Raw genomic sequence first — 13,513 nt, forward strand, 5'->3', positions numbered from 1 at the left:
GAAGCCCTGTACAAGGTTGTGTTCAGGGTGATACGGAATCACGCCAACATCATGATTAATTAGTTGATAGAACAATAGTGATGGAATGATATTTACAGAGAGACCCGAGGAACGCAGTTCCTGTACAATGAGTGGGATATACAGGTTAATTTACAACGTAAACAAGGGGCATGCTTCACAGACTTTGCATGCCGCGTACATCAGGTGCGGGTGCGGGTGCGGGTGCGACTATATGCTACTCATGACTGGAAGAGAGTAACGGTGGCGATATATCCGTTTTTCATCACCTGTTGGTCAATGGGAACGGAAGAGTTGCCAATGTCAGATCAGAGTGATAACAAACAAACTGATGACACAGTTCGCGCAGGAAAAGAAGGTTTCTGAAGCCGAGTGATAGGTAGCCCACCTCAAAAGCAATATTTTGGTATCCATAGACGAAAGTTGATCCAAATGGGTTATTCATCGAGCCCTGCGTCTGGATTGCTGCTCGACCGCAGTCACCAAGGATCTCCTAATACGGTAGAATCAACAGACATTAGTCAGTTAGCAAATAAGCATGGGAAATCAAAAGAAAAAAAAAATGGCCATTACCAAGAAACAGCGTTACTGCTCAAACAATTGCTACATAACTGCAACTAAGAATAAAGCTCTAACACAGCATGTTGAGCTGCTTTGGCAAAGTAAAAGAACTGATGTTGTTTTAGCATGGGAGCATTTACCCACGATCTGATTTTACTTTTATTTATATGCCGATCAAAGAAACAATTTCTTTACAAGGGCCAAAGAAGCATTAGTAACATCCACCAACTTTTCACAAAGGCAGCCATTCAACCATTAAAAGATCGAGATATCTCATAAATAAATCTAGGAAAAACAAGTTGTCGCAGAGGGAGCACAAAAGGTTTAGTAATGAAATGACAACTCAAAGCAAAGCTGATAGTTATAGGTTAACTTATAAATCTATATGGGAATCATTGCAGCATAAACTCGTGGTAAACACCATACCTTGACTTGTTCCCATTTTGTTCGAGGTGTTATGCAATTCTTGGAAGTGTTACCCGGCTGCTGTGCCCCTTCAGCTGAAACAAAGCCAATAGTTAATTTGTACTGAATATCAGCAGCAAACTGACTGTAGCGAGCAGTTCGTACCTTCAGCGTCATAGATAACAAAGTTGCATTTCATGTATGAATTGAAATCAGAATGACCAGGGAAGTTTGTATGTAAAACAAACTTCTTTATCTTGTGTGTCTGCAATGAAACAAAATCTACTGGTCAACATGCTGGTTGAACCTCGCAAAAGAAATGTTGTTACCTTTAAGTGTGCAGGCACACCTACTATACAAAAAACTCCATACCTGACCATCAAATAAGATATCTATACCACGCGAGAAGTAGTTGTAGAAGTAGTCTCCACAAAGAGTAGTCCGAGGACGGAGATCGGATGCGGAGTGTATAACCATTTGGTCCACCTAACATGAGAGCACGATGTGCTAATCGTTAAAGATGAGAATGCAGTATTGAGAGTGCTTAGGATTTTGGTCTTTCCTTATATTATTCTTTCAATAACAAAAAAGGGAGAGCATATATTACAGAAGAGTTGTAATGTATCAAGAGGTAAAATAATGGTTCTGGATATAAAATATAAATCTAAAAATCAGAAAGCGAAAGGTGAAACAGCTTTTTGGGCTTTGGCTGCTTTATCTTTAAACTGCATCTGACGCAACATTGTTTTGCAAGTAGCACTCAAACCTCCCAAAGCAATCTGCAAGTGCCAGAAAAATCCTTGTCGAACTATGACATTTCACATGTTCCAAGCATATTTTTTGGGTTATTCCATCAAATTTCCACATTTTATTCTACCAACACTCACATGTTGCAACAGCACCTAACACCTAGTTCAGTATGAGACTGAGATGTCCTCGGATCTTTTTGACCATATGTCGAATTGCATGAGTACATGGAATCATTTATTGTTTACTGGTCTTTGAAATAACAGATAACTCTGGCTTTTCTAATATGCCCAGAATATTAACTAGAAGTGACATCCTGATTATCGTCACCAGTTCAGTATAGGATAAAATATGGAGGTAGAGATACATGTTTCCAAAGAATAAACTGGCAAGTATGCATTCTAGTAATCTAGCACATGTTATTAGTAACAATTGAAAGATTATCTTGCCACAATCTCTATGAAAATCCATATCGCAGTGCTTCAGTAAAAAAAAAATACAAGCACACCTGCTTTTGGTGGATACCACATGGACGACCCAATTCGGTCCAGATATCCTGCCAAAGATACCGCATCACGTAAGAAACCATTAAAGCATGCTTCAGAAAAGAGAGCAGATGGTACAATGATTTACACCTGGGGCGATGCTCCGAAAGGAATATGCTGCCCCCCAGTAGTGAGCCAAAGCTCTTCACCAAGCTGAAAACAAGATAAAGCTTTAAAAAAGGCTTGCTCCAGTGATGTTATGTCGAGAGCTTATTCAGTCACATATATATTTTATCCTACGCACGAAAGACAGTAACAATGATGCATGACACATACACTACCAGCTGTTCAGCCTACAATTCTGCATTTACGTTCTTTTGGTGTATATACTTGCTCAAAAACATTTTGCTGCAGAAGGATGGAGATAACGATGAAGATGTGAACCATCGAATCAAAGCCGGATGGATGAAGTGGCGCCAAGCTTCTGGCGTTCTCTGTGACAAGAGGGTGCCACAAAAGCTAAAAGGCAGGTTCCATAGGACGGCGATTCGACCCGCAATGTTGTATGGCGCTGAGTGTGGCCAACTATAAGGCGACATGTTCAACAGTTAGGTGTAGCGGAGATGCGCATGTTGAGTTGGATGTGTGGCCACGCAAGGAAGGACCGGGTCCGGAACGATGATATATGGGATAGTGTTGGGGTAGCACCGATTGAAGAGAAGCTTGTCCAACATCGTTTGAGATGGTTTGGGCATATTCAACGCAGGCCTCCAGAAGCTCCAGTGCATAGCCGACGGTTAAAGCGTGCTGATAATGTTAAGAGAGGTCGGGGTAGACCGAACTTGACATGGGAGGAGTCCGTAAAGAGAGATCTGAAGGAGTGGAGTATCACCAAAGAACTAGCCATGGAAGCTAGCTATCCATATGCCAGAACCATGAGTTGGTTGCGAGATTTTATGGGTTTCAGCTCTAGCCTATCCCAACTTGTTTGGGACTTGAGGCTTTGTTGTTGTTGTTGTGGTGGTGGTGGTGTGCAGTTGTAAAACCAGATCATGTGAATCATGAAACAGGAAAATATCTGCAGATTTCACAGGATTAATAGGCTGGAAATATCATCAATAAATAGATAATGTACCTTTGCATGTACTTCCTCCATATATAGGCTGCCCGCAGGTAAGGCAGGAACAACTGCCTTATCCATCAATGAGCCAACACCAACTTTGCTATCTGTTGAGCTATCATATATAGAAACACGGCACGTAACCGGAGTTGTTCCATCAGGAAATTCCAGGGGCAAATCTGCCACTGCAAGTGCAATTAGAAGCTGAGAAGAAATGCTGCGAATGATAGTTATGCAGAAATGAATGTGACCATTTAGCAACATACCTTCCCCATTGTTGAAGAAATTTGTATATTGACTGGGGATAGGGAATGCGAATGATAAACCCTGCAAAATCTTCTGAGTAAGATAAACCCAAACAGACCAGGAAATGGAACATGGAACAAAATCTTGAAAGAAATAATACAAAGCAAGGGCTATTTTCATGACATACTGGATAGAAGAGGGTATACATGCCCCTCTCTTTATCATATATCCCAGGGAAAGTCGGTCCGAATAGAGCATAAACAGATACAAAAGTGGCTAGTGTCGATGGGCCGCTGAAATAATAGAAGGGAGAAGGAAATCGTCAGTAACACAGCACCAAACCTTTTGCTGAACGGTTAGGGCAAAAAATGAGTGACCATGCCACATATTAGCTTTGCTCGACCCAAGGGTTCTTGAAAATAGACTAATCAGAAAAGAGGGAACGCGTAGAAGCTCCTCACCCAATTAAAGACGTCGCGTAACGCAATTGCAGTCTCTTAACATCAAAAATCTCGATGAGGCGGAGCCTCTGCAGGGGAAAAATAAAAGAACAAGATTTTCTGATCAATAGTGATTTTTTTTTTCACAAATCTCAAATGCAAAGTATGTACACGTTTTTATACCATATTCTTTAAGTAAATTTTGCTGCAGAATTCAAATAACTACAGCACTAAACTACTGATGGGTCTGCATTACACTTTCTATTTTCAACGAAGCATAGAACCACTATAATTTTGGTTATATAAACATTTCAGTACAGTATTCAATACCAACAAACAAATGCTACTGTATACATGAATTCAGTACAAGTGAGATCAACGGTGTCTACAATGCAGCCAGAGTATCAAGGAAAACCCAAGCATATGACTGAAACAAACCTGCGACCAAGGATCGAAGCGTAAGTGAAACCCGTGATCTGGAAAGCTTATGACGAAGTCCAACTTTAGAGGCTCCTGGAATCACAGAATGAACCACACCAATCAGTTAAGATTAATTTGGTGGCTCTGGTAACACCAAACAAGGGCTGCCCATCACAAACCTCGTCGAAGTACTTCACGTGGACAACATCGTAAATGTTTGGCTGGTGTTCAATCTGCGCAAATGCATCGGAAATCGGCATCCCTGCACCGACCATCCCCGAGCTCTTGTGTCAGAATTGGCAAAAAAAATCGAAACTTTCAGCTAAGCGGTTGCTTAAAACGCAGGTTTCTCTTCCATTGTCGCGTGCGGAGCGAAAGGAAAAAACCGATGGGTTCGGAAATCGGATCCCAACCGACGCGGCGACGGCGGGCGGTTGGTTCGCTAGGGTTGTTGGGGGGAAACTCACCGAGGGTGAAGGGGCCGACGCCGAGGCCGGGGCGGAGGTCGAGGGTGACGGCCCCCATGGCCGTGCCCTCGCAGCGCCGCCTCACCGGCACCGTCGCCGGGGATGGCGACCCGACCGCCGACCCGGGCCCTCCCCCCACCATCGCCGGTGACCTCTGCGTCTGCATCGCTGCGGCGGGCCTTCCTTCCTCTCGTCGGCCGGTTTGTTCCTCTCGTCGCTCCGATTGGGTTCGGGGATTGGCGTGGGCTTGCGTCTACTCCGATTCCTTCTTCTCGCCGACTAGTAGTTTAGCTTAACGAGAAGCCAACGAACGGTGCGCGGGGCCGCCTTGTCAGTGTGAGGACCGCGGACGTGGGCCCCACCTGTCAGTAAGGTTGGCGCCGGCTTCACACTTGGCAAGGCCACCGGTTGCTTACTTGCTTGTGCTCACGTTTTATCACGTTACGTTTGCTTCCCCGCTAGGGTTTTCTTTTTTCGAAAGAGCTCTTCTAATTCCGAGCTCACATGCACTCGGATGAACAATAAAATTTAAAACAATAGTTGAAAAAGTCAAATATTTTGAATTCTTTTTACGATGAATATTTGACCCGCGTGCAAAATTTCATGATGAAATAACATTTTTGGAGTGTTGAATATTATGATTATTACGAGTATAAGATAGATTAGGATTTGTTCCTGCCTTGTTTTGTACTTCAAGTTGGTCATTATACTCCTATATATATGCACACGTGGCTCAAACAATAAACAACGACTCAACCAATCCTTCTCTATCCTTCTAACATGGTATTAGCCTAACCACTCTAATCTTAGCCGCCGCCGCGCGCCGCCCCCAGGGCGGTCGGCCTCTATGAACGTCGTCGGGGGCCGCGTCGTCTGTACCTAGGGTTTGTCCGCTAGTCGTGTCGATCGGCTGCCCTAGAGAATCTTTTTCCCGATCCTTTGATCCGGATTTTCTCTTTCTCGCTGGTCGCTTTGGTTGGCATTTACTTTTGGTTTTTCGATCAAAGATCGGTTTGCATAGCATGCCACCGCCGTCGACCCCCGCGCCTCTACTCTGACATTGGCGTCGACTACACCGGCCACTTCGTCATTAACCGCGCGGCAAGACTAGACGCGCCGCCCAAGGGACGCCTTCGTGCGTCGATGCAGGCCGCTCGTCCGTGTTGTCTCCATTGCCGGTCCGTCTTCATCGTCATCGCCCGAGACATCACCGACAACTTCGCCATCGACTCTGATTTGCGTGTCGTCCCCGCCATGGCGCGTACATTGTCGTCGTTGGTCTGATCAACCGATCACGCACCTGTCTCCACCAAGTCGTCCCCGAGCACGTGCCTACCACCGATCGAGCCACAGGTAGTCGTCATGTCGTCCCTTTGGATCGTTGTGTCGCCTCCCCGAGGTCATCCCGCCGGTTGCCCTGCCCGCATGTTGCTCCCGCTGACGCCCCTTCGGGGCATCGCACTACGACACACGGTTCACGCCACCGCCTCACGATCCTCCCGATGGCTACCTTTGCCGCCGCCCGTCAAGTCGTCGCCACCGGCAAATAGTTCTCACGGCGTCCACCCTGATCCACGAGCCGCCTCTACACCACCCCTTCAGGCTGTAAGGCCACGGCACGCGGTCCTGCCGCCGCCCGAGGCCGTTCCGATGGTTGCACCGACATGCACTTTGCCGCTGCGCCACCACTACACCACCCCTTCAGGTTGTAAGGCCGTGGCACGGGGTCCACGCCGTCGCCCGAGGTCGTTCCCATGGCTGCACCGACCGGCGCTCCGCCGCTGCGCCGCCCCTTCAGGTCATAGCACCGCAGTCCACACCACCGTCCCGAGGTCTTCCCGTTGTTGCCCCAACCAGCCTGCTACTACGTCGCCTGAGGGAGTCCTGGATTCGAGGGTCCTCAGGTATCCGGCCTAGGAGTATGGGCCGGGTTGGATGGGTCATACAAGATCAAGCTGAAGATTATCCTCTGTGTCTGTATGGGACTTCTCCACACATAAATGGCAAGATTAGAGTTCGGATGTTTCCTTCCCTGATAAACCGACCTTGTACAAACCCTAGGCCCCTCCGGTGTGTATATAAACTGGAGGGGTTAGTCCGTAGAGGCTATCTTCATTATCGTCATTGGAATACTCATAGGCTAGACATCTATGGTTTAGCCATTACGATCTTGAGGTAAATCAACTCTCGTGATCTTCATACTCGTCAAATATAATCAAGCAGGAGTAGGGTTTTACCTCCTTTAAGAGGGCCCGAACCTGGGTAAACACTGTGTCCCCTGGTCCCCTATTACCATTGATCCTTAGATGCACAGCTTGGGCCCCCTACGCAAGATCTGCCGGTTTTGACACCGACATCGGTGCTTTCATTGAGGGCCCTGCCGTGCTATCTACAAAAGCGATCTATGGCTCGCCTAGTCATCAACAACAATATCACTTCTGGAAGGTGCCTGGCTTTTGGGCAGAACCTCCGGTTCGGCGATTTCACCGTAGGAGCTTGCGCAGCCATCGAGCCCGCAACACCCCTTACAGCCGCCGGCCACCGTCTTTGCGTCGGCCCCAAGTACTCCAAAAAGTTGGATCCAGCTGATGTTTCATCTTTAAACGAACTGCTGGACCGCATCGCCGCCCTGGGGGTCTCAACCGACTATGATCGGATCGGGCTCAAGCCCGACCAGAGGGAAATTAATCACCCGCCAATCACCCACCATGTAGCGATCGTTGAGGAACCGGCCGAAGACACTTCCCTCCCTATATTGAAGACCAAGTATGTTCGGGTCTCTGAATCCCCTGAACCAGACACTCCCCCTTCGGACGGGACCTCGCGCCCTCCAGACCTTGGCTCAAGCATAGGATTGCAGGAGCCCTTGTGCCTCCCCGGACCTGAACCTGTCGCCTCAGAGACCTTTCAAGCTCCGAACACAGATGTGGGAGTGAATCTAAAATTTAAGCCACCCACCCACCACAATCTATATTCTCCAAGCAACTTAGGTCCTCCATATATATACGACCTGATGTATCTGCGGCAGCAGCCTCAGGAAACGTTCCACCACTTTTGGGCCAGATTCCTGCTTGTTAAAAACAGGATCAAAGACTGCCCGGACGATGACGTAGTTTCGGTCTTTCATCGTAACTGCACCGATGAGGGAATATTGAACGCCCTTGATCGTCGCCACATACAGAGCTTTACGAAACTATCACAAGTAGTGCAAAAGTACTGTGTGATGGAAAGCACATGGAATTCCCAAAAAACTCATCTGGAGCCTACTGCTTTTAATCAGTGTGCGGCCCGGACTAAACGGATACATCCTGACGGGTCACCCAACCACCAGTCTATGGGCAGGAAAAATAAACCCTTCACAGGACACAGGTCCGTTCTTGACGAACTGCTGGACAAGCCCTGCCCGATACACGCCACTCCGCTCACAGTCCCAACCTATAGCCTTCAAGCATGCTGGGTACTCCGACAAGTAGCTAAAAGCAGAGAGGCCATCCTCACCTCAACTCCAAAGAAATACTCTCCGGAGAGGGACAACTTTAGCGTCCTCACTGTCTTCAAGACCTTTTCTTCGAATAATCGGCGCAAACAGGTGCTCCGCGACCTCGCCGAAGTCCACCAAGTTATCGCACTGAGTCCATGGAACGACACGGCAATAACCTTTACGGCCGAAGACGAACCGAAGGTTCGGTCGGTCCGAGCACCTGCTGCCCTAGTACTAAACCCCATTGTGGATGGTTTTCGGCTTAGTAAAGTGCTCATGGACGGCGGCAGTGGGCTTAACCTCATCTATGAGGACACGCTCGATAAAATGTAGATGGACAGATCGTGCATTGAGCAAAGCAATACCACCTTTCAAGGCATTATCCCTAGTAGAGAAGCACGATGCTCTGGGAAAATTAAACTGGATGTAGTATTCGGCACGCCCGATAAATATAGATCCGAAGAATTGCTCTTTCATGTGGTCCCATTGAATAGTGGGTATCACGCCATCCTCGGTCGGGACACTTTCTCACGCTTCCAAGCTATACCCCATTATGGGTATATGAAGCTCAGAATGCCCGGACCTAATGGAATCATCACAATTTCGAGCGATCCGGACAAAGCCCTTCGTGCCGAAAACAAAACTACATTCTTGGCCCTTGATGTCTACTACACAACCTTCTTCTTGTAGACGTTGTTGGGCCTGCAAGTGCACATGTTTGTAGGACAGTAGCAAATTTCCCTCAAGTGGATGACCTAAGGTTTATCAATCCGTAGGAGGCGTAGGATGAAGATGGTCTCTCTCAAGCAACCCTGCAACCAAATAACAAAGAGTCTCTTGTGTCCCCAACACACCCAATACAATGGTAAATTGTATAGGTGCACTAGTTCGGCGAAGAGATGAAGATAAAAGTGCAAAATAGATAGTAGATAAAGGTATCTGTAATCTGAAATTATAAAAACAGCAAGGTAACAAGAGGTAAACGTGAGCGTAAACGATATTGCAATGATAGGAAACAAGACATAGGGTTCATACTTTCACTAGTGCAAGTTCTCTCAACAATAATAACATAGATAGATCATATAACAATCCCTCAACATGCAACAAAGAGTCACTCCAAAGCCACTAATAGCGGAGAACAAACGTAGAGATTATGGTAGGGTACGAAACCACCTCAAAGTTATTCTTTCGGATCGATCTATAAAAGAGTTTGTACTAGAATAACACCTTAAGACACAAATCAACCAAAACCCTAATGTCACCTAGATACTCCATTGTCACCTCAAGTATCCGTGGGCATGATTATACGATATGCATCACACAATCTCAGATTCATCCAACCAACACAAAGTACTTCAAAGAGTGCCCCAAAGTTTCTATCGGAGAGTCAAGAACGTGTGCCAACCCCTATGCATAGGTTCATGGATGGAACCCGCAAGTTAGTCACCAAAACATACATCAAGTGGCACATGATATCCCATTGTCACCACAGATAAGCACGACAAGACATACATCAAGTGTTCTCATAAAAGACTCAATCCGATAAGATAACTTCAAAGGGGAAACTCAATTCATCACAAGAGTGTAGAGGGGGAGAAACATCATAAGATCCAACTACAATAGCAAAGCTCGGGATACATCAAGATCGTGCCATAGAGGGAACACGAGAGAGAACATGAGAGAGAGAGAGAGATCAAACACATAGCTACTGGTACATACCCTCAGCCCCTGGGTGAACTACTCCCTCCTCGTCATCGAGAGCGCCGAGATGATGAAGATGGCCACCGGTGATGGATTCCCCCTCCGACAGGGTGCCAGAACGGGCTCCCGAGAGGTTTTTGGTGGCTACAAAGGCTTGCGGTGGTGGAACTCCCGATCTATCTTGATTTCTGATGGTTTTAGGGTACGTAGGCATATATAGGCGAAAGAAGTCGGTCGGGGGCTGCTCCAGGGGTCCACGAGATAGGGGGCGCGCCCTGTAGGGGGGGTGTCAGTGTCAAAACCGGCGGATCTCTGGTAGGGGGTCCCGAACTGTGCGTCTAGGCGGATGGTAACAGGAGACAAGGGACACAATGTTTTTACCCAGGTTCGGGCCCTCTCGATGGAGGTAAAACCCTACTCCTGCTTGATTAATATTGATGATATGGGTAGTACAAGAGTAGATCTACCACGAGATCAGAGAGGCTAAACCCTAGAAGCTAGCCTATGGTATGATTGTTGTCCGTCCTACGGACTAAAACCCTCCAGTTTATATAGGCACCGAAGAGGGTTAGGGTTACACAGAGTCGGTTACAATGGTAGGAGATCTACATATCCGTATCACCAAGCTTGCCTTCCACGCCAAGGAAAGTACCATCCGGACACGGGACGAAGTCTTCAATCTTGTATCTTCATAGTCCAGGAGTCCGGCCAAAGGTGATAGTTCGGCTATCCGGAAACCCCCTAATCCAGGACTCCCTCAGTAGCCCCTGAACCCGGCTTCAATGACGACGAGTCTGGCGCGCATATTGTCTTCGGCATTGCAAGGCGGGTTCCTCCTCTGAATACTTCATAGAAGATTTTGAACCCAAGGACAGTGTCCGGCTCTGCAAAATAAGTTCCACATACCACCGTAGAGAGAATAATATTTACACAAACTCAATCTGCTGATGTATTCCGTGGCGTGACATCACACCGCGGCCAAGCCTTTATTCGAATCGTTTTTACTGTCCCACCTCAGCGCGTTTAGCGAGGCGGTTTCCTTGGCACGTCTTGTCGAAGCAGAGATCGTGCCCCCTTATTCCAGGATTCTCATCAATATGGGCGTGGGTAACCCAACCGCGCCATTGATTACGACGCTTGGGAGATAAGCGAGTTTTACCAGGCTGGTGGGGACGCATAGTTTTGTCCGTCCATATAAGGGGATAAGGATCCACTTTTTCACACACGCTTTCTTCCTCCTTTGCTCATCCATTTCTGCGCACTCGAGCTCCAGCGCCCAGTCCGCACATCTCACCTCAACCTTCTCCGGCCATGTCAGGAGCGGGAGGCAAGTGGATGGCCTCCTCCGTCATAGAGGGGCACATTAAAAAGTTGAGGAAAGCCGGATACCTGCACAACGACATTGCGCACCGGCTTCCAGACGAGGGGAAACTCGTCCCCACCCCCAGGCCTCATGAGAGGGTGGTGTTCCTCCCCCATTTCCTATGCGGACTGGGCTTCCCACTCCACCCATTTGTCCGGGGCTCATGTTCTACTACGGCCTGGATTTCCACGATATGGCCCCAAACTTCATCCTCAACATCTCGGTGTTTATCGTCGTGTTCGAGGCCTTCCTCCGCATCAAGCCCCACTTCGGCTTATGGATGAAGACCTTCAATGTCAAGCCGAAGGTGGTGGGCGGCCAGCAGGCGGAGTGCGGAGGCGCCATGGTGGGCAAGATGCCCAATGTTATATGGCTCGAGGGCTCCTTTGTGGAAACCATCAAAGGGTGGCAATCTGGGTGGTTCTACATCACCGAGCCGCGTGATCCCGAATGGGCAGCGGCCCCCGAATTCCGATCTGGCATCCCCACATGGCTCACCTCCTGGAAAGAGAAGGGCCTGACATGGGGTAATTCGGAAGAGGTGACCGGACTCCAAAACTGTGTCCAAAACCTTGTGAACAAGAAGCTCAAGCTTGTCAATGTAGTCCAGGTCATGTTCATCCGCCGGATCCTCCCGTGCCAACAACGGGCCTTCCATTTGTGGGAGTTTGATCCGGCACAACACCAAACCTTGAGCAGGCTCTTCGACACTACGTACGAAGATGCCTGGAAGGTGCTGTTCAAGGGTGCCGAGGCTCTCGCATCCGCTACCGAAGATCGCGGATTCGGCTCGCAGCGTCAAGCCAGCGAGGTAAACTATTTTACCCTTTATAGGACACTTATTTTTCATAGTTTGACTCTATGCGGGATCTAAACTCCCTTACCTTTGACAGGCCTGGCAGAAGAAATCCGGGCAGGTTAACTGTCCGGCTTCCCTGCCAGAAGACCCAGCGGACACCCGATTGACGGGGCTGCTGGTTCCGGTGCCTCACGTGGTGCCGGAGAAGAAGGCCAAGAAGAAGGCCACGGGAACTCGAAAGAGTTCCCGGTGCCAGGTGTTATCGGATTCATCGTCCGATGACTCTGAGGCGGACTCCTCCCGTGAAGACGGGGAGGAGGAAAAAGAGGCCTCTCCCCCAGCGGGGGGAGAGAAGAAAAGGAAGGCCGCCCCAACTGGGGAGGCCGGAGGGTCCAAGAAGGGAAGGACCCTTCTCCCGGACTACTACACCAACGCTGATGACGACGAAGAGGAATGGCCGCTGAGGCCTAAGCCCCTGGCGACATCGTAAGTGTCCGGATACCAGAATAACTCATGGTGTTTCGTTTGTTGTATAGAATCTCCTAACGCCGAATAACCCTGCAGCCCGCCCAAGGATGAGCTCGATGCTTCAACGAGCGGCTCCCTGGCTTCGTCAGAGGTGAATAGCACTTCACTTCCGGCTGCCTCCTCTCCTCGCGCTGTGAATGACGCTGAGGTGGGGTCCCAAAAGGGGCCCAACCAGGAGGAGGAGGTCTCAGAGGTACCGCAAGGCAACATCCCGGACTCCGGGCATAAGGGGGATCAAACCCCAAAGGGCTCTAAGTCTGGCCCTGGGCCGGACTCCGCACCAGAACCTTCAGTGGTTCCGGAGTCCGGCAAGCGACCCCTTCGTAAGAAGGGCGAGACTGCGACACCGGTGACCTCCGTCCAACCGGAGGCACCGGATAATTTGCTAGAGGCGCTTAACGGCGCCTCCATCGACGAGGAGCACCGCACTATTATGAGTGTGGTGATCCAGAAAGTTCAGTCCGCCAAGAGCGGGCTGACTGAAGCATGTGCTAGCCTTATAACAGGCTTTGAGGTATGTATTTAAGATATGTAAAAATATTACCGCATAGACAGTAGCCCCTGATGCTCAGTTTGGTGTTCGGAAAGAAAAGCCGAACTAAGGATCTAAAAAGATGTACGCAGGAGTCTAACATAAGTATGTCAATATGGGGAATGCAGGCTGCGCTGCTGACCTCTGTCGCACTGACTGCGGAGGTCGATGCATTGAAGCAGAGCCTCGAGCGGTCCGAG

At 48.7% G+C, this 13,513-nt stretch overlaps 1 protein-coding gene across 1 annotated transcript; it reads right to left on the bottom strand.

The window, feature by feature from the left end:
• Nucleotides 1–19: 19 nt before the first annotated feature.
• LOC123159472 (PHAF1 protein At3g51130) lies at nt 20–5,209 on the bottom strand. Its single transcript, XM_044577313.1, has 14 exons — nt 4,910–5,209; nt 4,622–4,704; nt 4,461–4,535; nt 4,044–4,111; nt 3,770–3,875; nt 3,603–3,663; nt 3,352–3,521; nt 2,367–2,429; nt 2,240–2,287; nt 1,357–1,470; nt 1,150–1,249; nt 1,006–1,079; nt 407–511; nt 20–287 (listed from the first exon to the last, which is right to left on the bottom strand). The coding sequence occupies exons 1-14, from the start codon at nt 5,073–5,075 to the stop codon at nt 240–242; spliced, it is 1,281 nt and encodes a 426-aa protein (XP_044433248.1). The 5' UTR covers nt 5,076–5,209; the 3' UTR covers nt 20–239.
• Nucleotides 5,210–13,513: the final 8,304 nt, after the last annotated feature.

The sequence above is a fragment of the Triticum aestivum genome, chromosome 7B (genome assembly GCF_018294505.1).
Source record: "Triticum aestivum cultivar Chinese Spring chromosome 7B, IWGSC CS RefSeq v2.1, whole genome shotgun sequence".
In the NCBI taxonomy this organism is placed as follows: domain Eukaryota; kingdom Viridiplantae; phylum Streptophyta; class Magnoliopsida; order Poales; family Poaceae; genus Triticum; species Triticum aestivum.

Excerpts from the sequence above, each read along its gene's own strand:
- LOC123159472 (XM_044577313.1), bottom strand. The coding sequence starts at position 5,075 with ATGCAGACGCAGAGGTCACCGGCGATGGTGGGGGGAGGGCCCGGGTCG. Across the intron at positions 3,876-4,043 it reads TACGCGACGTCTTTAATTGG|CGGCCCATCGACACTAGCCA; the intron begins GTGAGGAGCTTC and ends CTATTATTTCAG. Across the intron at positions 512-1,005 it reads CAAAATGGGAACAAGTCAAG|GAGATCCTTGGTGACTGCGG; the intron begins GTATGGTGTTTA and ends CTACCGTATTAG.